The sequence below is a fragment of the Ornithorhynchus anatinus genome, chromosome 6 (genome assembly GCF_004115215.2).
Source record: "Ornithorhynchus anatinus isolate Pmale09 chromosome 6, mOrnAna1.pri.v4, whole genome shotgun sequence".
Lineage (NCBI taxonomy): Eukaryota > Metazoa > Chordata > Mammalia > Monotremata > Ornithorhynchidae > Ornithorhynchus > Ornithorhynchus anatinus.
Window position 1 is genome coordinate 43302006 of NC_041733.1, and position 20547 is coordinate 43322552.

Sequence of the window (20547 nt, forward strand, 5' to 3'; positions counted from 1 at the left end):
GCAGCTCCCCTGGGCAGAGCGCGCCCTTCTACCTTGGGGTCGCGCGGTTTGGCCCGGTGCCCCGCTCGGAGACGCGAGCCGCACGACAGCCAAACCCCGTGCGGGTGCCCGAATCCGAGCCCGCCCTCTGAGTCGCCAAGGCGGGGAGAGGTGAAACCACGTCCCCACAACACGCCCTCGAGTACTAAAAGCTAAGTGGGGGGGGGGGGAGGAAAAAAAGCCCCAGAGCAACGCTTCTTGTTTTGGTTTTATTTCGGAGCTGCGAGCAGCCGCCGTCACGAGGCAGCGTGGAGATGGGAGAAATAAGTCAATCGGAGCACAGGGTCCGGCGATGGGCGTAAGCGTATCGTTCAAGCTGCCTCGGAGCGCCTCGTTATTGCACGTGGTTCCGACGGTCAGGGAATGATCCCCAAAAAGTGAAAACGGCTCTTGAGAGGTTCCCCTTCGGCCTTGGCCTGCCTCAGTCTCCCATCTCCATCCCCGAGCGAAACCGTAAGGCGAGCAGAGACGGAGCCCGCTGTTGCCAACGTTACCCGGTTCCACCCCGGCTTCCCTCACGTAACTCAGTCCGTTCCAAAATACTTCTGTCCGAAGTGCGTCGGAGCCACGGGGTGAACCTCTGTGGTTAAGATGGTGATATCTGGGAACTCCTGGACGATGGATTTGGCACCTTGAAGGAGGAAAGAGAAAAGGCTCCGTTAGCTCTGTGACAGCTTGGAACTTCTCCGGTCCCGCGTCCGCACGAGTCCAGGATGGGAGCGCTTCGGGCCCCCGGAGACGGTAAGACCACCCCCTCTCCAGCCCAATGACTTCACTCGGCCGGCCGCCGACGCCACGGACCGCTCTCTTCCCCAAATCCTCATTCTGCAGACAGACTATTCACTCACCTGGCTTTCCCGCTACCTCTTCAACGGACGTCCCGAGGCCTCCCCCTGCTCCTCATCTACCCTCCCTTAGGGAGTTCAACCACATTTTGCCGTTTCTCAGTCATTTCCCTCACAGTTATTTCTCTAACGGCCCCCTCGCTGGTCCCCCTGCCTCATCCCTCTCTGATCGACACTGCCTGCTGCTGCACAGACCTCTCCGTGGCTCTCCATTTCCCGATCCCCGGCTCCCCGAGGTTGGCTTCGACCAACTCTGCCACGTCTTTGGTCGGTAAAAGCGTGTTCTCCCTAAAATCTCCCCTGCTCCCATCTTTCTCAAGTACCTCAAGAGCTCTCCCTCCTCCTCTTAAAGTCTGCCTCCTCCTGTCTTCCCTCCCTGAGCATGTGATCTTTATAATAATAATAACAGCGTTATTTGTTAAGCGCTTACTAAGTGCCAAGCACGGTTCTCTAAGCAGGTACAAGGTGATCAGGTCACATAGCCCCTGTCCCTCATGGGGCTCCCAGTCTTAATCCCCATTTTACAGATAAAAATAATAAATGGTGGTATTTGTTAAGCGCTTACTACGTTCTAAGCGCTGGGGGATACAAGGTGATCAGGCTGTCGCATGTGGGGCTCGCAGTTTTAATCCCCATTTTACAGATGAGGTCACTGAGGCAGAGAGAAGTTAAGTGACTTGCCCAAAGTCACACAGCCGGCAAGCGGCAGAGCCGGGATTAGAACCCCCGTCCTCCGACTTGCAGGCCCGGGCCTTTCCACTAGGCCACGCCTTCACTTTCCAACCGCTCCTTCCTCGTTGCTTCCGAACCCCTTCACGTATCTCCTACCCTAAAAACAGCCTCCCTCGTCCCGTTCCTCTCCAGACTCACCAATGACGACGATGGCGTTCGTTAGGCGCTTACTAGGTGCTGAGCGCTGACCAGTGATCTCCTTGGCAAATTCAGGAGTTTCTCTCCCATCCTAATTCTCCTCAGCTGCCTTCAGCCACACCCTTCCTCCTGAAACACTGTCCTCTCCCGTTCTCTCTGGGGGGCTCCTCCTCCGCTTCCCACCTCTAACCGTGCGAGTCCTTCAGGGCTTAGTTCGGGGTCCCCTTCTCAAATCAGGAGGAAATGCCACACTGCAGAGAAGGAAGAGAGGCGGATCTGGATATCACCCTCGTAGTCGAAACTGGGGGAGCAGATGAGTCCTCCAAAGGAGAGGCTGTAGATGGGGAACTCATCTTCCCACTCAGACCCTGTCCTCCCCTGACTTTCCTATCAGCGTAGACACCACCACCATCCCCCATGTCTCACGAATCTGGCATAACCTTGGCATTAAAGCAGCAGCGAGGCCTCGTGGAAAGGGCACGGCCCCGTAAGTCGCGGAATCCGAGTTCCAATCCCAGCTCTGCCAAACGCTGGCCGCGCCGACCTTGGGCAGGTCACTTCACTTTTCCGTGCCCCAGTTTCTGCAACTGGAAGGTGGGGATTCAATATCCCGTCTTCCTCCTACTTGGACCGAATCTCGCGTGGGACAGAGACCGCGTCCGACCTGATTAGCTTAGCTACCCCAGGGCCTAGAACAGCGCTTGGCATATAGAAAGCACTGAAATACCACCGAAACAGTCATCCTCAATTCACCTCTCACTCAGTGTCACAAAATCCTGTCAGTTTTACCTCGGCAAGATCTCTAGAATCCACCCTTTCCTCCTGCATTCAAGCTGCCGCGGCGCTGACGCACGCACTCACCATCTTTCGTCTCCCGTTTCTGCCCCCCGGACTGTTTTTCTGAAAAACCGTTCAGTCTACACCTCCCCACCCCTCAAGGACCTCCAATGGTAGCAATCTTACCTCGTCCATCTCCTATTACGACCCACTTCGTTCCTCTATCACCAACCTACTCGCCGTACCTCCGTCTCGTCTATCTCGCCCCCGGCCCCCGGCCCGCATCCTCCCTCTGACCTGGCGCTTCCTCCCACTTCAACGGCCCACTCTCCCCCTCTTCGAAACCCTCCTAAAAATCACGTCTCCTCCAAGGGGCCTTCCCTGACCAACCCCTCCCTCACTATCCTGGCCCTAAATAATCCTTACGCTCCATTTCCCCTCTGTCTGTACTTTATTTTAACATTTACCTCCCCCCGTAGCGTGTATGCTCCTTTGGGGAAGGGACCGTGTCTACGAACTCCGCCGCGTTGCACTTTTCCAAGCGTAAATAGTACAGTGCTCCGCACATAGCGAGCACTGAATAAATACCGTCGATTGAGTCGCGGCTTTCCCAAATTCCCTCACCTTAAATAGCTGTTCTCTTCGCTTGCACCTCGTCCCCCGTGTCCCAGGCAACTCCACCTCCCGCTGAACTCTCCTGCCTCTATCCCCTTCCTCACACTGGCCCCCTGGCCTAGAACTCTCTTCCTGCTCCACCCCACAATCCGTCAGACCTCAGCTTTCTCTCCACCATTAAAGCCCTCCTAAAATCCCCCCCTCCTCCCACAAGCCCTTTCCAATTAATTCTCAACCCCCCAAATCAAGCCCTCCCTACCGCTTCATCCTTAGCATCCTTAGCACCTGCGGGAATTCGAATTTACCTTTGGTTATTTATTCTGATGCCACTGCTCGTCGATATTTTCATTTCCGCCTCCCCCAGGTGACTGTCGGTTCCCTGCGGGCAGGTGACGTACCCGGGGCTGCGGATGCATCTCCCCGAGCGCTCGGTACCGTGCACCGCACCCAGGAGGGGCTCGCTGACTACCGCCGGTCCTACGACCGGCGGAAAGGCCTGGTTTAGAAGAGGAAGGACTGTGAATTCACAGTCCCGGTTAGCCTCTGCTTCAGGTAACCTAATTCTGAGAAGCCCTTCGGCCTAAACGAGAAACCTGCTGAGAAGGTGGGTTTGCCCTTCTGATTCCTTAACCTGAAATTCTCTCCACTAGAACACGGCGGTTAGTAAATGTATCCTTCAGAAGAGGGGGGTGGTTATGCCCCTTCTCTGAGAGCTAAAGGGGAAAATAAAAATCAAGGTGGCCCCTCATCTGTCACCCAAGGATACAGGGCAACCTCAGCCTCCTCCTGACGGCGTAGAAAAGCCGTCCCGTCTTCTGGGCAGTAGAAGCCTAGAAGCTAGAATGCTGTGGAAACCCAAGCCCGCCCACTAGTTCGGAAATCGTATTACCCTTTAAGATTCCGGCCATTCCGCCGTCTTCTGGCTGGGGAGCCTTTAAGTGGGCCCCAGTCAGGTGACTGAAAAGGTCTGCTCCTTCTCACGAGCCCGAGAGGACCCCGGGTGGGAGGGGGTCGGATCCAACTCCCCTCCCCCCTTAATAAGAAACGGTATCCGTTAAGCGCCGACTCTGGGCCAAGCACTGTACTAAGCAGCACCGGAGTAGAGCCAAGATGATGTGATCACAGTCCCTGCCCCACGTGGGCTCATTGCCTGAGTAGGAAGGAGAAGACTGAGGCCCGGACCACTAGAATGATTCGCCCAAGGTCCCGCGGCAGCCAAGGGGCAGAGCTGGGACCGAAAGCCAGATTACCCCGACTTCCCGGGCTCGCTCCACTAGGCCGCGCTGGGGCGAGAAGAGAGTGGCTCGGTCCGTCCGCAAATCGAGTCGCTGAAGCAACCGGTACAGCGCGGCTACTGGATCACCACAGCGTAGGCTAAAATAATAGCTTACTCGGGGTCAGGCCGTCCGGATCGCTAACCCCTCAGTCAGAATCCGAACTGCCTTTCGCAGTGACCCGCCTTCCTATCACGTAATGAGTTATTTATAACAACTCATTACCCGCCCTTCTGGGGGTGATTTGTTAAAGCGAGCAAATACAGCCCTGATTTGCTCCGGATAAAAGGGCAGGCAGATTGCCCTTAGACAGCCCAACGTGCTTCCCCAGCCCGGACCGCGCCGGGATCCGTCCATCTGCCCTTACCGTGGGGGGTGGAGAAGAGGCTGAGCAGGATGATGACGCTGGGTTGGACGCCGTGCTCTATGAGAACCTTCACCGCCTCGATCACGGTGTTCCCAGTGCCTGAAATCCGATAAAACCCTCGCCCGTTAGAGCCTCCAAATGGACACCTAAGGATTGTCCCTGAAGCCCCCGCAGCCCAGCAATCCGGTAAGCCAGAAACTAAACCACCCGGGGAGAGGCCGGTCCTTTATCGACGGGCGATTCTCGTCATTAGACGGCACGTGTGCGCTTCTCGGGTCATCACCTGCCCTACCGATCCTTACGCGCTCTTGCGGGTATCTGGGACCACAGTTCCCTCTGATCAGGAATGAAGGCGAAGGACGGTTTAGCCGGGAGATAGATCTGTCGGATGATTACTCTGGGAAGGGTGAGAGGGCCTCGCCTGAATGTCCTGCGTTCTTTACATTTTGCCCCATTCGGCCTCGGCGTGTTCATTTCAAGACGGGAGACTTTTGAAGGTAATGCGGTTTGACTTAAGCGTATTCTGGTCTTGCTTCGTAAAGTCAAACGCCCGGGGCAACAGGAACACACAGGAGCCTTTAGTTATTCAGGTCCCCAGGTGTCAGATGGAGTTGTGACCCAGGGCAAAGGTTACGGGGTGGGGGGAGGGAGGGGAGATTAAGACAGACTCTTACTTAGAATTGGGTACATCAGGAGGACTTTTCTTCGGTAGATGTCGGGGGGGAACTTGGCATAGTACACTTTGGCTCTCTGCGTCTCCTCGTCGCTCTGGATCAGGATCTTGCCGATGCGTATGGATCGGCAACAGTCCCGCAGGCCTTGTTCCATCGCCTCGCCTACAGGGGAAGATGGCGGAGAACAGAGAAGGTGAAAAAAGGCCCAGGAGGGGCAGAGCCTAGACGGCTCTCACGTCTAGGGTAACTGCCTTTAGGTTCTTTATAACATCATAGAAACACACAGTGGCCGTTATTGAGCAGATAACAGGAGGCAGAGGACTGTCCTGAGTGCTTCTCCCAAGAGATAAGACACAAGCCTCCGGGACTTTATGACCCACCGATCAAATCTTCACAGGGACCTAAAGACCGGCCGTCTAAACGCCAGCTGTTCTTCAGTTAGGGCATCAAGTTCCTCAAGTGGCTTCACTCACGGATCAAAAGAATTTCCTGGCACTCAAATGGCCCGTTCCGTTTCCTAGGGATGCCCACTCGCCATTGTTTCATTTACTTATACTAATAATCTGAGGGTCAACCTGGTGCAGAGTCCCAAACTCGACTCTCTGGATTATTCCAGAAACATCGACTGAAGAGAGCTCCTGCCCACAGCCTAGGGGGAACGACACATTAAAAAATCTTACCTTTCAAATGGGGGAACTAGCCCTCGAGACCAGAAACGGCAAAGCGGCTAACGGTCTGAATATTTTTCAAGTCACTCACTGCCGTGGGGGAGGTCCCGAGCCTACTCCCTCGGGTGGGACTCTCCGGCTACGCTCCTCTCACCTCCCCCACCCTCCCGTCCGCTCCTACTGACAAATGAACCAACTCTCTCTCTCTCCCTGCTTCCCAAACTCCCTCAGCTTCCCCAGAGCCCCACCCCGCAACCCAAGGGACGTTCCCATCGCATCAACGTCCCCTCGGTGCATCTGGCTCTCTAAAATTACAAAAGTAGTTTCCGACCGCTTGCTTTCCGCTCTAGCTTCTATTTGCCGATCTAGGTTGGCTTCTACTTTGTATTTATGCCCGTCTCCTTTTGTGATTCTTCCCTGGGCCCAGAACCAGTGCTCTACCCACGGTGGATCTGGATCCTCAAATATTTTTACTATTTTGAGCCCTTCAAACTCCCATTTGGGGAGTTAAACAGCCTCCTCCCTGGGACTACAAACCCCAGCAGCCTGTGGGTTTAACTCCATCTGTCCCTCTCAGGTGTGCCGTGATGGTGAGGCATCCCACCCCACCCCCTTGGAGGTGACATGTTCCCTGGAGGGGAACCCGACAGGCATTTCCACAGAATGGATTTCTGCTCCGATCACAGGTCCCTTGCTGTACCGGGGAACGTGGCTGCAGGAGAAACTGGGCCGGCCTTAAAAAATCCAAAGACAATATCTACCTCCAACCCCTGCATCGGGTTAAAGATACAACTCCTCGCTTCTGCCTGCCTGGTCACCGATCTCGCCCACCTTTATACTTACTGACTCTAGGCCATCATCCGGCTCAGGCTTCCGCCAACAATGAAAGGATAAAAATCACCTCAATTTCTCTCCAAACACCCTCTCCCTCTCCACGCTTCGCTTCTCCCTCGGGAAGATCGGCGACTGCAATTAAGCTACGCATTCGCGGACACTCAGAGGAACCGGCCGAGGAATACAGGTGGGCAAGGATTTTGCAAGTGATTATGAAGGTCCCGTCTCTCTCCGTGGAAACAGGGAACCATTTACGCGGGTGACAAGCAAGAAACAAACACTACCTACCACTTCTCATGATGCTGACTCCGCAGTTTCCTTTCTCAAATTTTACACCTTCATATTTGTACCCTGTTGGGAGGGGGAGGAAAAAAAGAGACGTTATCCTTCATTACCGGGGTGACTGTAAATTAAAAGGGAGCTAACAGACCAAGCAGTCAATGGAAAACGTTAAAAAAAGGAAAGATGAAAAAAAATGCTCTGAACATTGTCATTTTTTTAATGGCATTTTGTATTTATTGTATTTACCGAGCACTTACTATGTGCAGAGCACTGTACTGTCAAGCCCTTACTACGTGCCGGGCACTTTAAGCGCTGGGATAGACATAAGATAATCAGATTGGATGTAGTCTATGTCCTACACGGGGCTCACATTTTTAATCTCCATTTTTACAGTTTAAGTAACTGAGGCACAAAGTGACTTGCCTGAGGTCACCTAGCAGACAAGTGGCCGGGTGGGATTAGAACTCAGATCCTCTGACTCTCAGGCCCGTGCTCTTCCCACGAGGTCATGCTCCTTCCTCACTACCACGCTGCTGGTATAGAGAAACTTCCGGAAGGGAAGGAAGAGAAGATAAAGGTGACCCGTGAGGCAGTGGAACTAAGGACTTTTGATTCTCCAGAGTAATCGGTGGTGATACACCAAGTTACCTCTATAACTTTGGAGGAATGGGACATCCGTAGGTGACCGTAATACAAGTTCACTTTCCCCCAAGTGAATTCAGACATGGAACTGATCTCCCCTGATGCCTGCGGGGCCTCCTCCACCTGTCAGACAGATCCAAAGAAGGTCCCTCTTTTCCCTGCCCCCAAGCAGCAAGAGTGACGGGAAGGGAGGGTGACAGTGCGATTTCCTGGGGGAAGCCCCCTACCCTGCTTCCCTGAAGCCACCATTTTTTAGGGGGGGGAGAGGGGGACGGCAGGCGGGGAGGACATCTGCTGGCTAGATTTCCAGAACTTAGAGACTCTTGCTACGGTAGCCCTAAAGGGCCGGTCCCTTAAACCCACGAGGCCCGAACTTGGAAGTGTTGCAAGTGACTTGCCTGAGTCGTGGAGGTGGGGAGTTTGGGCAGCATCACCTTTTGTAAGGTAACGTTTTTGGGCGGTGTCACCTTCCGCCCCGATACCCGGCTTATCTAGCGCTAGCTCGACAACCCACCCCTTCTCATCCCAAGGCAGACCACTTTACATAGCCGACGCCGGGGAAGGCAGGAAGGGAGTATACAGTATCTAGCATTCTCGTGGAATGGGAGGGGGATCCCAGCCTAGAAGAAAGAGCACTGGCCTGGGAGTCAGGGGACCCGTCTGCCAGGAGACCTCGGGCAAGTCGCCCAACTACTCTGGGCCTCAGTTTCCTCATCTGCAAAATGGGGATTCAATGTCTGTTCTCCCTCCCAACTTAGACTGTGAGTCACAGACTGTCCTACCTGATTAGACCATAAGCTCGTCTGTAAGCTCACTGTGGGCAGGGAATGTCTGTTCTATTGTACTCTCCCAAGCGCTTACTACAGTGCTCTGCACACAGTAAGCACTCAATAAATACGACTGAATGAATTAACCTGTATTTACCCCAGAGCTCGAAGCGGTGCTTGACACATAATCAGCCCTAAATACCATAATGATGATAATCTTTAAAAAATAACCACCGGTCAAAAATGCTGAAGAACCCCAGAAAAGTTTGCAACGAGCAGGAGAACGCTGTCCGCCGATTACATCGGCCGAAAAGCAAACCCTGCTAGGACTGAGAAGGCCGCACCGTCACACGGAGCGACGGCCGGGCCGAGGAAACCCGGCTGCGTTTGCACTCCGAAGACTCTCCGTTGATCAGATTATCTCCTAATCTCCCCTGAAACATCAAGGGAGAGTACTGTGTACTAATCACATTAGGAGAAGAGCAAAACTCTGCTAGGATTAAGACGACACAGAACAGACAGCAGCAGGGAAAAGAAGCTCACTGAGTTGAGTACGAGCTAAAACAGTTTGCTAATCACATAAGCCTTGTTTATGCCAGAGTCCCAGGTGACCTGCACACCCAGGAGGATAATTTGAAAGCTGTACCTTTTTTTTTTCCCCCCCTAAAAGAAATCCATGACCAAGACTGTCCTTGGTTGGGGATTCCTCAAGTGCTGGTTATGGATCTTTCCGGTTGGAAAGGGGGCCATCATAATTAAACTTTCACTGAAATCACCTTCCAAGCTCACAGATGCCCCAACCGGGGGTGGGGGTTGGGGGGGGGGGGCGGGGGGGTAAGGGATGCCAAGAGACCCCATTGGGAAGAAGAAGCCACAGCCAGCCTCCACACTCCTTGGCGGTGGAAAGGGACAGAGGGGTGACACCAAGACAGTGCTAAACATCTGGCCCCGGCCGACGGGACCCGGCCTGCTTAGTCCTGACCGGGTTGTACGGCTGGACCAGTAGCCCCCCATAGTTCCTGGCCCCTATATCTCTGAGGGTGGCTGCTGAGGACTGGGTTGGGGCCCATCCTGGACCTGCCGGCCACTCACCTGGCCTGGCGGAAGGTCTCTGGGCGGGAGCTGAATTTTGGGAGCCGTCCCCCTCGGACCAGGGGTCCTGCCCCACGCCAAGCGCCATCGGGCTGAACAACCTCCCTCCAGGGCCGCTCCCCAGGCCCTGGAGCCCCTGGATGATCCCTGGCCTCCCAGCAGCCAGGCAGAGCATAAATCTCAAAGCTCCAACTCGGAGTGCCGAGCCCCATCCGTATTCGATCAGGAAGGATGGCCCAGGCGGCGATAGTGTCCGAGGAGGAGGAAGAGAGGCACTTACGTACGTGTCTGTAATTTACTTAGATTGAGGTCTGCCTCCTCCCCAACGCCAGACTCCTCGTGGACCGGGAACGAGTCTGTTTATTGTAGAATTGTACTCTCCTAAGCACTTAGTAGAATGCCGTGCACACAGTAAGGGCTCAATAAATACGAATGAATGAATGAGGAGGAGAGTGACGGCAAGAGTACAGCAAGGAGAATAAGTAAATTCACTGAGAGCCTACGGGGGCCAGAACGCTGTACTGGGAACTGCCTCTGAGCCACAGGGTCCTCTTAATATCCCCCTCCCTTAAACCCTTTCTTTCCTCTTCTATCCCTATTTCCTAATCTTCCCCTTTATCCCCACCTCCTTTCCTCTTCATCCCTTCAAGCCCCTAACCCCGCAATGCCAGATTCCTTCCTGGAAATCCAAATGAAAAGCCGGCACTCCTATCTAATCTATTCAGACTGGATCCCCCAGTCTGGACCCTGGCATCAACGGTGATGCGGTACCCAGGAACTGATTCGGCTTTCATTCGCGGCACTGCGTCACAGGGGGTCGGCGGTGTGGGTTTTAAGGTGACCCAAGCACGGCCCGGTGGAAAGACCGTGGGCCTGGGAGTCAGAGGACCTGGGTTCTAATCCCACTCCGCCACTCACCTTGGGCAAGTCACCGCCCTTCTCTGCGCCTCAGTCCCCTCGCCCGTAAAACGGGAATTCGATGCCCCTCCTCCCTCCTCTCTAAACGATGTGGGACGGGGGCGGTGTCTGACCTGATTATCCTGTATCTTCCCCAGAGCCCTGTACAGTGCCTGGCCTTTAGAAAGCGCTTAACAAGCACCACGGTGATGATGATTATTTTTATTGTAGGAGAAGCCCTGGGGCTAAGACTTTTCAGCTCTCCCTCGACTCAGAATGAAAGATCCAATAAACTGGAGAACTCTGGGCTTTTTTTTTTTTATTAGAAGGCCAGTTTTCTTACAAAGCACCTTCCCCTGAACGTCTGCCATTCTCTCCTGAGGGTCGGGCTCTCATTCTCCCTCTCTCCCCTCACTCCCGCTCACTCGTCTCAATGACCAACAAACCTCTGTCTTCTATCTGCCGCAGTTATCACCCGACCGCCTGCGACTCCTAATTACGGTCCAGGTTGGCCACACTAGGGAAGCAGTGTGGCCCAGTGGAAAGAGCACGGGCTTGGAAGCCAGAGGTCAAGGGTTCGAATCCCAGCTCTGCCATCTGTCAGCTGTGTGACTGTAGGCAAGTCACTTAACTTCTCTGTGCCTCAGTCACCTCATCTGTAAAATGGGGATGAAGACTGCGCCTCACGTGGAGACAACCTGATGACCCTGTATCCCCCCCGCCCAGCGCTTAGAACAGTGCCCTGCGCATAGTAAGTGCTTAACAAATACCAACATTATCATCATCATTATTATTATTATTATTAAACGCAACGCTTGCACATTTAGGGACATTGTGTGACCTTTAATTGGCTTTCTGTAGACTAAAGTGAAAGTCACGGCCAAGCCAACTCTAAGCCTTGTTCCCCGCTAGTCATTTTCCACACTTTGGATGCTCAAGAGATCGGTGTGCAAACCAAATTCACTAGACTGCTTGTTCTCTCCGGTCCTCCCCTACTTGGGCGTTCACTGTTTCTCCAGAGAGTGGGCAGGATTTTTTCAGTTACCTGTTGGAGTGGTCACTGTGCATTCTGTATAAGGCAGCTGATTCAACCCTTCCTCCACCACAAGTCTGATCTGCAGGACCAACAAAGGAAACATTAGCGGAGAACTCTCAAAAGGCACGATCGTTTCGCACGAAGCAACTTCCGGCACGCAAGCTAGCGCGATCCCGTTAAGCCCCGTGTTCAAAGCACGAGGTTAATGATGGCATTCCGCTTTTTTTTTTTTGGCCGGGGCGGGGAGGATGGCTGCAGATGGGGACGCATGTCACCTGCTGGATTCAGGGCCACTCAATTCCCTGACTTCTATGACCACAACCTTTTATCGCATCGTAGTTATAAAACGCCGCCCCGGAACTGACTCACTAGATAGGAACAGGTCCCTCAATTTATTACTGCCTGGCCAGAGTCGGCTGCCAGATCTCATCACAGGAGAAGAACACCAAGAGGCCCGCTGGTAATGTGGTCCTTGGGTGGACAGTCCTCCCGGGTAGGACTGTTCAATTTGGTAACTTTCTCCTTCGGGGATGGTAGAAAGGCAATTATAGGAACCCCCGTTATAAGAACCGTGGCTAGCTTGGATGATTTTCATTTTTTTAAGTTTGGAAAAGCAAACAAAACGGCCGAGTGCCTGTCCAAGACAGCCGCCCCCCATTTGGTTCATTATTCCAACTCTCCTGGCATTCAATTAGTTTGAAAAATGGGCTTTCTCCGGTCAACTTCACATACGGCCTTAAGAGTATCTGAGAACGGTCTCCGGAAGGGATAGAGCGGGCCCCTCTGCCACAGTAGACTCTGCAGGAAAGATGGGGCTGAGTTGGCAACACGTGCTTTTCTTCAATCAATATTACATTACTGATTGCTGAGCAGAAGTGGGGGAGTGGAAGGGGGGAGGTGGCGCCGGGCTCGGCTCTCTTATCACAACACAACACTCTGCTATTAGAGGGATCGATGCTAAGTGGTCCAAGACGTCGTCAACCTGCTGCGCAGGCAGAGGGCCCTGAAACCTCATGGATACACGGTGTGTGAGCTCTTCTCACTGCCTTCTAGAGTGATGTACTTATTATACCCACAAACCCAGCGCTTAGTACAGTGCTCTGCACACAGTAAGTGCTCGATAAATACAACAGTGAATGAATGAATCCAAATCCCCCTCTAGATGGTAAGCTCATTTTGGGGAAGGGAACATGTCTACCAACTCTGTTGGATTGGACTGGACTCTCCCCCAAGCGTACTGCCCAAGTGATCAGAGAAGCAGCCAGGCCGAGTGGAGAGAGCCTCCGGGCCCGGGAATCCGAGGATCTGGGTTCTAACTCCGGCTCCGCCAACTGTTTGCTGTGTGACCTTGGGCAAGTCACTTCACTTCTCTGAACCTCAGTTTCTCAACTGTCAAATGGGGATTAAATACCTGTTCTCCCTCCTAATTAGACTGTGGGCCCCGGGTGGGATAGGGACTGGGTCCAATCTAACTACCTTGTATCTACCCCAGCGCTTAGAACAGTTTGACACACAGTAAATGTTTAACAAATGCCGTAAAAAATAAATGCAATCGACCAATTGATTAAAAGGCTAGAATTTTCCTCCTCAGAGAAGCCAGGGCTTTAGGGTACTTTAGGCCCATCCTATCATTTCCACATGATCCAGGAATCGTGGCAGAGCCCTAGCCGGACGTAATCCCATCCCGCCAAAAGACTGCTAAGGAAAATATGGAGAGCTCAAAGCAGTTGCCGGGTCTCCGAGGCCAGAGATCCCAAGCCCGGCTGACTTTGGCTACATGGAACGGCCCCATCAGAGAGTGACGGTGGACGAAGGAAGGGGAGGAGGAGCCCAAAAATCCATAAAACAGGAGGCATGAGCTGCCCCAGTCCCCTGACCAGAGTCTTCAAGTCAATACAGCTGAGATCTAAAGCTTAGCTGCCTGTCCCTTCCTTTCACAACTGCATTATTCCAGAGCTGCAGTGCTTCATTTTTCTCCGATGAAGAACTACCGTAGTCTCCACGAGGACGGCTGGCAAGCGTTTTACACCAAAGCACGCGCCCTTTACCACCGCTGGCTTCGGCAGATGCTACCGGGAAAGCAAAAGGCAGAAAGTGGAATGGTCTCAACAGTTCGGGCTACTGTTCTCCACTGCCCTGGATAAGCAAAAGGAAGAAGTGTAGCGTCATCCTTTTCTACCTCGGTGAATGTCGGCGTGCCGGCGACGACCACTCCGGCTCTCCACCACGGCCTCGAACGGTAAGACGGCAGGAGGAGGGAACGCCAGCTGTCTCTGGCTCAGATGCCAATGCTCCTCTGGTCGGTAAACAACAGCTGTACAATCAACGGGGCGGGTGACTGCCCCCCTAGCCGCCTGGAATTTTCACTCGACTGGTCTCGGCCTCGACTCTTCGAAGGCAGAGAGCAGCTGCCCCGTCTCTCGGTGCGGTCGGAGGAGACCAAGCGACGGAGAGTTCTATTCACTCGGTCTTTCTGATATCCTCTCCGGGTGCTTCTCTTTGCCCATCCACATGAGGCTAAATTGTGCCGCGTTCCTACCACAAGGCATCCGCCTCTACTTCTGCTTTCTTAATTTGGAGTGCCTTCAGTGTTTGAAGGATTCAGCCTGATCAACTAAATGAAATCCAAACCGCTATTCTCTCGGAGGGTTAGTCAAAGAATGTTTATACGCCATGCACACTACTTACAATGTACAATATTAGTTGCTTAAAATAATATATACACATATATGCTACATGATATATAGAGAGACAGAAAGAGAGAGAATGTAAAAGTTGATTTATTCAGATTAGGGTTTATAGAGGGTGCTCCTACTTAGATTGCAGGACAGGGACTGTGTCCAACCTAATTCATTTGTATCTACCCCAGGGCTTACAACAGTGATAAATAATAAGTGCTTATCAAATTCCCTTTAAAAAGAATTTAAACCTGTACAGCATTTTTAAATGCTATCGGAGCACAGCCCCGCAGGTATCTCCCCGAGGGCCTGCAGGTGAGGCCACACAAACCTCAAATGCAGGCTTCTCACAGAAAAGCCGTGTGGCCTACTGGAAAGAGCACGGGCCCGCGAGTCAAAGGACCTGCATTCTAATCCTGGCTCCACCACTTGTCTGCTAGGTGACCTTGGGCAAATCACTTCACTTCTTTGGGCCTTAGTTTCCTCTTCTGTGAAACAGAAGATTAAATCCTACTCCCGCCTACCTAGACTCTGAGGCCGACGTGGGAGAGGATCTGTGTCCAAACTGATAACCTGGGATCTACCTCAGTGCTTAGAACAGTGCCCGGCACATAGCGAGTGCTTAGCAGACACCCTAATCACATAAATCCAATACTTATTTTGATCAAATATCCTGCTCATTTTTGGCAGCTATCGGACACTTAATTCATCGTGAATTTCAGGTTAGACTGGTCCAAATAAATGAGGTTCTTCTGTGTAAGTATATCTGTCTGCTTCTTTCTCTCTCTATATATAATGTTTTTTGCACATAGGTGTATACATATCTATTGTCAATAAAGGAGCTCAAAAGCAGTTGAGATTGTGACACGTTAGCCAAGCCATGCTGGTTGCCTTTGCTCTTTGCAGGACTGGGTTTGCTCAGTTCCGGGATGGGAAACAGAAGATAACCTTTGTGCTGAACTATACAGATTCTGGGGATTCGGCAGGCAGTGCCATAGCAGTGCTGGATTACCAACCCAAATGGAGATATTGCTGAAATGCTCCTGAAAAGGCAAAAAACTAAGATCTCTTTCTACTATGATTAAAGATTCTTTAATCTTTTTGTTGTCAGTGTTGGCCTCTTCGATGTTGCTATAACTCTAAAGTCCCCCTATGGTTTCAATACGTCTCACTTCCGCATGCTGCGAAACAGTACAGTTGGATGACTGGGGCCATATATGAAGAAGCAGCAGCATGTCAGTATTTTATGAAACGAGTCATAGTGTTTTGGGGGATGAAAAAATGTGTAAGACAAAGCTTTTTTCCTCAAAGAGTAGAAACAAAAATTCAGAAACCGATCAAGATAGAACTGAAGTACAAAATTTTTCACATGTGAACCAGCTCTGGGACCAAAAGAACCTCTGTCTAGCCCTCCCCGCAGGGGTCCCTAAATTCAAGTGTAAAATGGAAATGGAAATCCTCCACCTACCAAGCGATCCGCAGAAAACATGAAGTCCCCTCTACTGGCTGTCCTAAAAGAGAAAGTATACAATTTTAGCCTACGCTTTATTGGAGAATATTTACTTCATACATACTAAAAATCATACCTATCTAATAAAAGCTAAATATATATATATATATATTTAACGTATATACGTAATATACGTATAACGTATATACGTTGTAGATAAATATCTGTTTCCTGCCTCGATAAAGTCTTACTCATTACCTACCGATCTAGATGGGATTAGGCTGTACCAAGGCAGGATATTTTTTTCCCCAATATACAGAGCCATAATTTTATTTTCGGAAAACCCACTGAAAATGCTAGTTTGACGTGAACATAGTACAATCAGGGTTTTGAGCCTCCAACTCAGCCAGCAGCAAGCAGAACAACATTCTCTTAGTACAGTGCTCTGCACACAATAGGCGCTCAACAAATACGATCGACTACCTGCATCCGCTCCCTTGGAGAACTCATTTGCTCGCACGGTTGATTCCAAAATCTTCCTCTCCAGCCCTGACCCCTCTCCTCCTCTGCGGTGTCCCTTTTCCTCCTGCCTTCAGGCTCTCTCTACTTGGATGCCCCACAGACATCTCAAACATGAACTCTTCATTTTCCCCACCCAAAGCCTTTCCTCCTACTTATTTTCCCATCACCGTGGACATCATTATTCTCCGTCTCTCAAGCCCCTAACACTGGCATTATCCTCGATTCATCTTTATCGTTCAACTTGCGTGTTCTATTTGCCTTTGGGCGTTTGATATTCGCCCCACTTCGACGCCACAGCACTTACGTACGTAACTATACATTATATATTTATATTAAGTCCGTCTGCCCCTCTAAGCTCTCTGTGGGCCGGGAATGTGTCTCCCAACTCCGTTGGACTGTACTGTCCCAAGCATTCAGTACAGGGCTCTACACTTTGTGAGCACTCAAATACCACTGACGATGGCACCCGCCCTTTCCCTTCCAAAAAAACTGCTACGATGCTGATCCTATGCCACCATCAGCCACCTCATTGACCTCCCTGCCTCCTGTCTCTCCCCACCGAAGACTATCCTCCACTCTGCTGCCCGGGTCATTTTTCTAAAGAACTGATCGATTCCTGTCTCCCCACTCCTCAAGAACCAACCACTTCCACAGCAAGCTCCTCACCCGACGGTTTAGGCTTTAGGGCACTCAGTCGGCATACCTTGCCTCGCTGATTTCCTATTACACCCCAGCCGGCACACTTCACTCCTCTAACGACAACCTACTCACCGGACCTCAATCTCATCTTCCTCGTAGCCAACACCTTTGCCCACAGTGTCTTTCTGGCCAGAAAGGCCCTCCCGTCATATATGGCAGGCCATCACCCACCCCACCTTCACTGCCTTACTAAAATCACATTTTTTCCAGAGGCCTTCCCCAACTAAGCCCTGCTCATCTGTCTTACTCCCCACCCACTCTGCTTCATCTGTGCATTTGGATCTGTAGCCTTTAAGCACTTGATATTCACTCTACCCTCTGCCCCACGGCACTTCCGTACATAGCTGTATTTTGTATTTTGTTTCTCCCTCTAAACTGTAATGTGCCAGGGAATGTCCCACAACTCTGTTGAAATGGACTCTCCCAGGCTCTCAGGCACAGTGCTGCGCACACAGTAAGCGCTCAATAAATACCACCATCCAAACTGGAGTCCCCATTCCCAACCTCAGCTAATAAGGAAGTCTGCCTGATAGAAAACCAAGCTTTCCCTAACCTTTGCCAAATGCATTCTTCCCACTGTAAATTCCTTGTAGCTAATCAAATCTCTGCACTCCTTCCGAGAATCTGTAACCAGATCCTCAAAGTCCCTTTTATGTTGCCAAGCTGGTACGATGGCCCGTACAGAGTCAGGGCTCAATGAACACTATTGACTGGAGTCGCCTTTGTCTTTCTTCAACCAGATCTTCCTTTCCCAAATATTTCTGCTGCTCTCCTCTACATTTTCTCTGTACTCTCCCCTTCTTCCACAGAGGTGCAAAGGCTAAATATTACAAGCTCACCACGAGGTGGGTTAACCAAACCAAATCCGTCAAACCCAGTTAAGTCACCAGGGAGCAAAACGATGGAAGCCAGCGGGCCTTACACTTTGTTTAAAAAGAATAAAAATAATGACATTGATGAAAATAATAACGACGGCGATATTTAAGCCCCAAGTTACATGCCAACACCCTTAAGTGCTAGGGCAGATACAAATTAAACAGCTCAGACCTGGTCCCTGTCCCATATGGGGCTCACAATGTAAGTAAAGAGAGTGAATGGGAATTGAGCGCCCATTTTACAGATGAGGAAACTGAGGCACAGAAGGTAAATGCCTCATCCAAAGCCACACAAAAGGCAAGTGGGAAGCAGGGAAGCGGCGTGGCTGGTAGACAGAGCCCGGGCCTAGAGTCCGAGGATCAAGTTCTAATTCCTGCTCCACCAGTTGTAAACTTCTGGGTTTCCTCTTATGTAAAATGGGGGTTCGATCCTACTCCCTTCTACTTAGTGGGACAGGGATTGTATCTAACTGGCACGTAATCAGCACTTAATAAAAACCATAATAAAGGAGGGGCAGAGCCAGGATGAGGACCCAGGCGCCCTGACTACCAGGTTTGTGCTCTTTTCACGAGGCAGTACTGATTCCCCAATTTCCCTGCTTTTTAATCAAATGATGGGACTGGTACACAGAACTGGGTGAAGTCCCGAGTACTTAAAAATCTCCGTCCCCATCATTTTCAAAAATAGTCCTTTTACCACGCTTCCCAAATGGAACCCGAGGACACGTATTTTCCTCCATGTTCCATTAATTACCGCCCTTTTTAAAAGCCACAAAACCTGCTTTTTAAACTCCCTTACTTCCTCTGACTGAAGAATACTGAAACACTCCCGAGCCAATTAAGAATATTGCTAGGGTTAAGAATTGATTGACTCAAGACACGTCTCAGAGCAACTGAATTTAAATAGCAATTCCACTAGCAATGGTATGTTATCCTTTTATAGTGTTGCAGATCATATATATCTGGGTATACAGAGTAATATCGATGTTTCAGGACTACATATAGAGAGAGTAGAAATTAAAGAGAGAATACATTTAATAATACCCCGTGACTACAAATGAAGCTTAGGGGGAAAAAACCAACAATCAACCGCTCTGAACTACTGTATCCAGAGTGCTGTGCTTTGGAAAACTCAAAGGACTTTTCAAGCGTTCTCTGTTGTGAGGAATAGAACTAATAGAACCAGTTGTCAACGAACTAAGAGGTAGGAGTCAACCGCACTTCACTATTAGAGAGACGGAGAGGCACGAAAATTAATGAAGGGTGCTGCTTTGTCTTCGAGTGACTCAGAAGACCTTGACATTCCAGACATATCACATTTTAGAGTTAGAATTTTTCTGGAAGAAATGAATGAGCGCTTACTGTGAGCGCTTGGGAGAATACAACAGAGTTGGTAAATCCGTTTCCTGCCCACAACAAGCTCACAGTCGAACTTCTCTGTGCCTCAGTTCCCTCATCTGTTAAATGGGGACTAAGGATGTGAGCCCTACATGGGACAGGGACCACGTCCGACCTGATTTGCTGGGATCCACTCCAGCGTTTAGTACAAAGCCTGGCACATAGTAAGCGCTTAACAAATACCACAATCATTATTATTATTATTGTTTCTGAGGACAAAGAATGACTTTTTCCCTGCAGGCCATCATCAGTGAGACCGTGCACCAATGTGCACGCGGAGCAAGATGACAACTGGACTCCCGTTGTGACAGGGAAGTGGGTGACATTCTTCCAAACGAACACCAATTCACAAAACCCACCAAATGAGCCCCTAAGGAACGATGAGCTAATTAAGAAAGCAGAGCTGTGTCTCATAACCGGCCAAGAACGCTCTGAGTTCGATACGGGCAGGGAATGTGTCTGTTAATTCTCCCGCAGTGTACTCTCCCAAGCGCTTAGCACGGTGTTCTGCACATAGTAAGCACTCAAGAGGAGGGGAGTGGTGGACCGGAAAGCCCGGGTGATGGCAATAGGAGCTCCTCACAAGGGCAGAGGTAGTGGGCTAGAGGAACCAACGCAGAGCTGAAAATGAGCAGCAAAAGGGGCCGGGAAAGCCCCTCTCCCACTCCTCCCGGAAGCTCCTCCCAGCCGAGTCTCTGGCCGGGATGCTGAACGGTCAATAACTCCGGATCGGCGTCCAGATGGTTCTGTTCATCAGCCAACTTTCCTCCATTGGGTCCCAACTCTTTCCATTAAACAGCAGAAATCGTATTGAGTTCCTGTTGAGTACAGGTCACTGGACTAAATGCCAGCCAAGCAAAACACCAGCACAAAACACGCTCCGTCTCTACGATTAACTTTCATTCTAATGGGAGGGATGGACGGAGAAATAATCACAAGCAGTGGAATTAGAATAAATTTAACAATGTCCGGCCTAAAACACAGATACACATAAGTAGGCAGGATATGCAGGAAGAACACATAAGTATGCAGGATGTGCAGAAAGACTTAAGTCCAAGACTGACTGTGCAGACAACTCCTTTGTACTGCACTTTCCCAAGTGCTCAGTTCAGTGCTGGGCACAGAGTAAAGCTCAATATGTCCCACCGATTGACTGATCGTGGGGGAGGGCTTGGAGGAGAACAGAGTTCACCAAGTTTTGAAGATGGAGAGGTTGAGGCCTGGCAGGACCGTGGGGGAAGAGAGT

The 20547-nt window shown here is 51.0% G+C and overlaps 1 protein-coding gene across 2 annotated transcripts in view; it reads right to left on the reverse strand.

The window, feature by feature from the left end:
- Positions 1-229: 229 nt before the first annotated feature.
- Positions 230-20547, reverse strand: part of UPRT (uracil phosphoribosyltransferase homolog) — a 34795-nt gene continuing 14477 nt past the window's right edge. Inside the window, exons 2-8 of one of the 2 annotated variants that reach the window (XR_003760498.2) lie at positions 15826-15868; positions 11689-11758; positions 7252-7314; positions 5462-5623; positions 4788-4886; positions 1755-2005; positions 230-670 (exon numbers count right to left, since the gene is read on the reverse strand). Coding sequence is in view for 1 of the 2 variants with exons in the window: in XM_029067514.2 (XP_028923347.1) it covers positions 564-670; positions 4788-4886; positions 5462-5623; positions 7252-7314; positions 11689-11758; positions 15826-15868 (544 nt within the window). In the remaining variant the exon portion in view is untranslated. The remainder of the gene's footprint in view (positions 671-1754; positions 2006-4787; positions 4887-5461; positions 5624-7251; positions 7315-11688; positions 11759-15825; positions 15869-20547) is intronic. The other variant, XM_029067514.2, reaches the window with a different exon arrangement.